The 6,000-nt window shown below is 48.7% G+C and overlaps 1 protein-coding gene across 1 annotated transcript in view; it reads right to left on the reverse strand.

The window, feature by feature from the left end:
- The window catches only part of CPEB4 (cytoplasmic polyadenylation element binding protein 4), a 37,865-nt gene extending 32,741 nt beyond the window's left edge, over positions 1-5,124 (reverse strand). Inside the window, exon 1 of the mRNA XM_079319995.1 lies at positions 2,323-5,124. Coding sequence (XP_079176121.1) covers positions 2,323-3,444 — 1,122 coding nt within the window. The 5' untranslated portion in view covers positions 3,445-5,124. The remainder of the gene's footprint in view (positions 1-2,322) is intronic.
- Positions 5,125-6,000: the final 876 nt, after the last annotated feature.

Below are 6,000 nucleotides of genomic sequence, written 5' to 3' on the forward strand. Positions count from 1 at the left end.
AAGTGATCCCCAAATATTTGCAATTGCTGGTTTACATTTTGCCTTCTAAAGAAACTCATTTTCACTAGATTGCAGCACCACTTGTTAATGATTTAAGCAGCAAAACATAAATATTAAATGAAAGGGATTGTTGTATCAAATTACTCCATTATGTTGCTGCAGCAAAGACAGCTTTCAATTATTTCCTAAACAGGAATCTAAGAAGATTCCAGTAACAAAATAGCCTTGTCCAGTACATGATTGCATCAGCAAGGATACTTCAGGGGCAGAGAGAGAGAGAGATGCATGAACACAAATATGTAATAAGCAAAATTCTGCTTTGAGTCAGGAATATAATCAGCATAGTCAAGAAAAAAAACAAGAAGATATCAAAGGTCAAATTTTACATCATTTGTTTCCAGTGATTCAAAAATTCACTGTGCTTTTAACACTCAGCTAAAGTGACCAAAGGAGCTAAAGATTTTTATACAAAAAGAAAAATAAAAGTTGCAATAAGAGGTTGTCCAAGATGGCTTCGAAATTAATCAGCATCTTTCTAGGGCTGCAGTGCTGAAGTCCTGCTCTGCTGCCCTGCCCTTTTCCTCCCAGAAGTGATAGGAACAGACTGGAAAGCACTTCCCTGCACACTTTCCTTTTCTTGGCATGAAGGAGTGTCAGACTTGGTCTTGACATGTACAGCCCCATCAGGGTGTTTATGTAAACAGACACCAGCTTGCTACACCAAAATGATTTCTTTACCATCATCAAACGACGTGTGGCTGCTGTTCTGTGCCTGGAACACCATCCAGAAGTCAAGGTCGACTTTGCCAGTTTCCTGAAATTTCCTTGATGCCAATCCAAGCCCATTGCTCTGCCTGTGTGGATATTTGGGGCTTGCACACAGCAGCAAGGACACACTTGATCTCATTCTGTCACTCCAAACATCAGCTGCGTGTCAGGGAACAGAGTGAATCAAACCGTGAGCCAAGGCTCGCTGCACTCAGGCTGAAAAGAGACCAGCTCCAGCTGGGTCCCTTTTTCTGATGCTTTCCCTGGATAAATTGGGTATGCTGGACGTGGCTTCATTATATTCATTACAAATCCTGACATTAAAATCAATGCTTGCTCTGCATTCTAAATTTGGAAGGGCTCTACCTGATACTGAAGCAGTCAGTAGCACTGCAGTAGGAAAAAAAAGGGATCTAAAGGAAAGTTATTGCCAGCAGCTGCTGTGCTGTCAGCAGGGCCTGCACACCACCAAAAACCTGCAGTTTGCAAAGAGCCCAACTATCCCCCCAAATCCACAAAAGTCACTGTTAAATGTATTTCTGTTTCTTTACATCATGAGACACGTTGCACAGTTTGTATCTTTGAAATTGTGTTTAAGTAGGTCACCCCAGTTCTTGCAGCATGACAAGAAATACTGCAATCACGTTGAGAATTTTACTTTTGCCCTCATTTGAAGAGCTTGAAAAACAGCCCTGGAAATGTAAAAGTACTCTTGGGTCTTTTAATTCACCCTAAAGGAGTTTACAAAAGGCACACACACACATAAAAGCTGGGTTTAACTGGTGGTCAGATGAAAAGAAGGGGACTTCTGGTTTAATTCCCACTGCAAATTAGGTTCAATATTATACAGTTCTTTTCAAATTCATAACAAGTCAGCCCAGAAGGAGAGGCTGAGCTGCCAGACAACCTGCCTCCTGCCAGGAGAAGGCCACAGCAAAATATAGGAGACCACCAACTGATCTCATCCACATCTATTTTTAGTGCTGATTTAATGGTCTGTAACCAAAAGTTGCTGCCATTCCTGAGGAGAGCAAACTGCACTTATTGCCATTATTTGTTAAAAGCCAAGTTCCCCCCCCAAAATGCTACAAAAATTATGTTGCACTGCAAGCCCATGTGATACTGTAAAACCAAACACAATCACTCCATACTTTTTCTCAGATGTGGTGCATAGTTGAATACTTTAAAAGGCCTCAGATCTCTCATATTCCACCAGGCACTTCTTTTTTTTTTTCCTTTTTTTCATCTTTGTTGAAATACTTGTCAGTGAATTTCTTCATTGGCTATTTCTGGCTGTGATTAAGTATTAAGCTGAAGCAAAGTGGCCAATACAGATAGCTGGTGGGCAGTAGATATTTATGACCATCACTGTTAAAAAAACCCCCATGAATCACAGCTTGGAGGATCATTCCCACTATGACATTTCAAGTTAGCCATATGGTTTTTTTTTCACTTGCAAGCACAGAAATCCCACAACCAGGGCGTTTTAATACTCTTTGGGGAGCTTTTTTTTTTTTTTTTTTTTCCCTTACAGATACAACAGAGTGCGCTCACCTGAAAAGGAAAAATGTTGTCAGCTCTATTCAAGCTGTCATCCATCCAGGATTTGGGAGCGAAGGCCGAGCTGGGTCGTGCATACTTCTGCAGCTGGATATGATTACTTGCAAAATTCTTCTTCAAGGGCGAGATGGAGTTCAAGGGGGTGATGCCTCCGTTGAGCCCCCGGCGATGGTCCCGGCCCTGGGAGCCGCCCCAGCCGCCGTAGCCGCCGCCGCCGGGGCTCCAGGAGGACGGGGTGGGCGATGGGCTTTGGTAGCTGCTCCACGGAGAAGGTGGCTTGTTGAGATTATTGGCCAGGTGAGGCAACTGATTGAAAGCAGCATTTCTGTGGGTGAATGGAGGCGGGTGAGGACTTGCAGGAGACCTCCTCTGTTGCTGATGCTGATTGTGATGATGCTGGAAATGGGGGTGATGAGGGTGGTGCTGAGAGAGGGGTCCGATCTGGGGGGAAAAGCTACCACCAAAGCCAGGGCTGACGTGATGTGGGAAATTCTGAAACAGCAGAGCACCATTATTAGCTGAGGCAGTAGGGACCCCTCCCTGGTGGAAAAAACTTGCATCTTCATTGATTATTGTAGAAGAGGAAGGAGCGATAGCTGCGGACCAGTTACTGAAACCAGTCAGAGAAGACGCGGTGGATGTCAAGGGCTGGGTGGAAGTACCGAGCCCCGAAGCCTCTTGGTAATCAAATCCTGTTAAAACCGGCGATTCTATTCTTATTTTCTCCTTCCCGCTGCCGTTCTCTGAAGAATTATCGCCCTGGTTTTCTTCAGTTTTAGCTTTCTCGGGTTCAGAGAGCATGCCTGCTTCCTGACTTTGACCAGGGGAAAGCTGCTGTTTTTCTAGGGACTCTTGCTTTTCCTGTTGCTGAGTTTTAGATTTTTCTGACCCCAGAATCTCATCCTGAATATTATGGGCAGCTGGAGCAGGAAAGAGCCAAGCTGACCCAGCACTACTGCCATTGGCAGCTGTGTTATTATTTATAAAAGCAGCAGGGCTGGGGGTTGCATTTTGATGATGGTGTGGAGGCTGCAGATGCGGATGAAATCTGACTGGAAAAGCTGACTTATTTCCAGTGTTGTTTTGCACTAACACTCCAAACCCGTAATCCCCCATTTATTATATTTAGGGTTTGAATCCTCCCTGTAAGAACAAGTTGATGTTTAGTGTTTAGCTTGTCCTCTTGTGAGGCAAGATGATTAGCAAGTATCCTGGTTTTCACTAAATGTTCCAGTGTCTCCCTCCACGCTATTTATTTCAATTTGAATAAAGATGTTTGCTTTTTTTTTTTTTTTTTTTTTTTTTTTTTTTTTTTTTTTTTTTGCAAAAGATAGATCTCTTCAACTATTTCAATGTGTCAATTTGTGTCCGTTTCCTTCCTTTGGCCAGGAGGAAGGGAAAAATAAATCTTTGGTTCACAAAATAAGAGGTTTCCTCTTTCTAAAGGAAATGCACAGCAATGAGAGAATAAGCTTCTGGGAAATAATGATAAAGAGATTCTAACTATCCTGTTTTTTTCCTCCTCAGCAGCCTTGACTCGCCCATAAATGAGTTAAGAGGGAAGGAAAAAAAAAAATACAATGACGTCTGGTCCCTCAACCCCTTGGCAGCAAAAAATAGATTTAAATCTGGAATAATTTAATACATCTCTATAATCTAATATATATTTGTGTCCTGTTCAAAAAGAGTCTTTGCTGTGGACAAGGGAAAAATTTACCTCAGGATCTCAGCATTCAAAAGGGTGAAATGGGGGAGTGAGTTGCAGAAGAGGCTTTATCCCGTGCTGCTGGGTTTAACCTATTATATTTAGCAATAATATACACCGTGCGTGTGCGGTTGTTTAAAGGGGTAAGATCTTATCTCAGGAAATCAGTATTCTCTGTGTCTTGGGTGGGGAGTGAGTTGTGCAGGAGAAGGGTGGATTCTTGATGCTGCTCCTTCTGGGCTGGGTTTCTGAGCTCGCCAGACTCGCTTCTTATTTATGATCCAATATTTGCGTGTCCTTCATACGAGTCCTGGCTGTCCGAGGAGGAAGGTTTTCATCTCAGAAATCACCGTTCGGGAAAGGGAAGGGAGGGGACAGCGAGTTGTGCAGGAGGAAGGGGAAGGAGGTTTTTTTTCCTCGCTCTCTGCTGCCGGGAGGGTGTTTTGCGGTGCGGGGCTCGCCTCCTTCCCCGGGAATCGCGGCTCCCGCTGCCCAGCGAGCCCCCGGAACGCGCTCCCTCCTCAGGCACTCGGCATCCAGCGGGGCCGGGCTGTGGGTGCCCCGCGCGTCCCCCGCCCTCGCTCGAGCCGGGCAAGGCAGGAGGGGTTTTACCTCAGCAGCGCAGCAGCCTCCGGCAGGGAGGGGAAGGCGCGGCCGGCCGGGCTCCTCTCTCCCCCATGGAAGGTGTTTAAGCGGCTCTCCCGGGTCGCCCGGCGCGGTCGGGGCAGGCTCTGTGTCGGGGCGCAGCGCTCGGGGCTCCGGCGGCGGCTCGGGGCGCTCCCTGCCCTGCGGCGGCTCGGCTGGGCTGCGGCCGGGCCGTGCCCCTCATGTACCGGCCGCACCGGGGGGATTCTCCGCGGGCTCGATGCTCGAGGCGATCGACAGCTTTCGGTAAAAGCCGGCGACGTGTCCCCGGCGCGCAGCCCCCGCTGCCGCCGCCTCGTTTTGCGTCTTTTTTTTCCGTGTGTTTTTTTTTTTTCTCTCTGCCGCCTTCCCCGCCCCCCACCCCCCCGGCGGCCGCCGCAGCCGGTGCCTCGCTGGTCCCCGCGCGGCCGCTGCCCAGCCCGTGCCGCCCGGACCGAGCGGCCGCACCAAATGACAACCAGCTGGCGGGGGCCGCGCGGCGCTTCCGGGGCGGCGGCGGCCGCGCCCCCGGCCCGCCCCCGGCACCGGCTGCGGCTCCGCCCGGCGCCGCGCCGCCATCTTTGGTGCGGGCAGGGATCCCCGGCCGGGGCCGCCACCCCGGGGCTGCGAGCACCGCCCGCGGCGCCGCCGCCATCTTAGGTGTGGGCGGGAGGTCAGCGGATGCCGCCGGCGCCGCCATCTTGGAGTGAGGAGCGCGGCGGCCGCCATGTTTGTGCAGGGCAGGGCGTCACCTGTCACTGTCGGGGCCGCTGTCACGGGCAGCGTTGGCGCTCCGCTGCGACATTCAAGAGATTCTCATCCCGCCCTCAGCCGTGGCAGGGACACCTTGCGCTGTCCCGGGTTGCTCCAAGCCCCATCCAACCTGACCTTGGACACCTGCAGGGATGGGGCGGCTTCAGCTTCTCTGGGCGCCCCGTGCCGGGGCCTCACCACCCCCAGATCAAAGATTTTCTTCCATACACGCAACCTAAGTAGCATCAGAAAGTCTGACTACCACACATTTACTACTATATACTACTTCATTTTGGGGGTGAACGCTGGTTTTGTACACTGACAGATTCCAAAATGTAAATGGAAATACATTTCAAAAGTTAATACCAAAATATAGTGACATTAAAATAAGGATATGCAGGTACACCATTAGAAAAATCAAGTTTAGAAGGGAACATGCAGAGACATTTCCTCAAAAGTTTTTTCTTACGCTGTCCTCTACTTGCTCCGAGGCTTCTTCAACTGTGATTTGGACGATACTTTCACCAAACCAAATATTTCCCAACAATTTTATTAAATAACCTTTTTTTTCACAATTACATACACCTTGT

Source organism: Erithacus rubecula, assembly GCF_903797595.1.
Source record: "Erithacus rubecula genome assembly, chromosome: 16".
Taxonomy (NCBI): Eukaryota; Metazoa; Chordata; class Aves; order Passeriformes; family Muscicapidae; genus Erithacus; species Erithacus rubecula.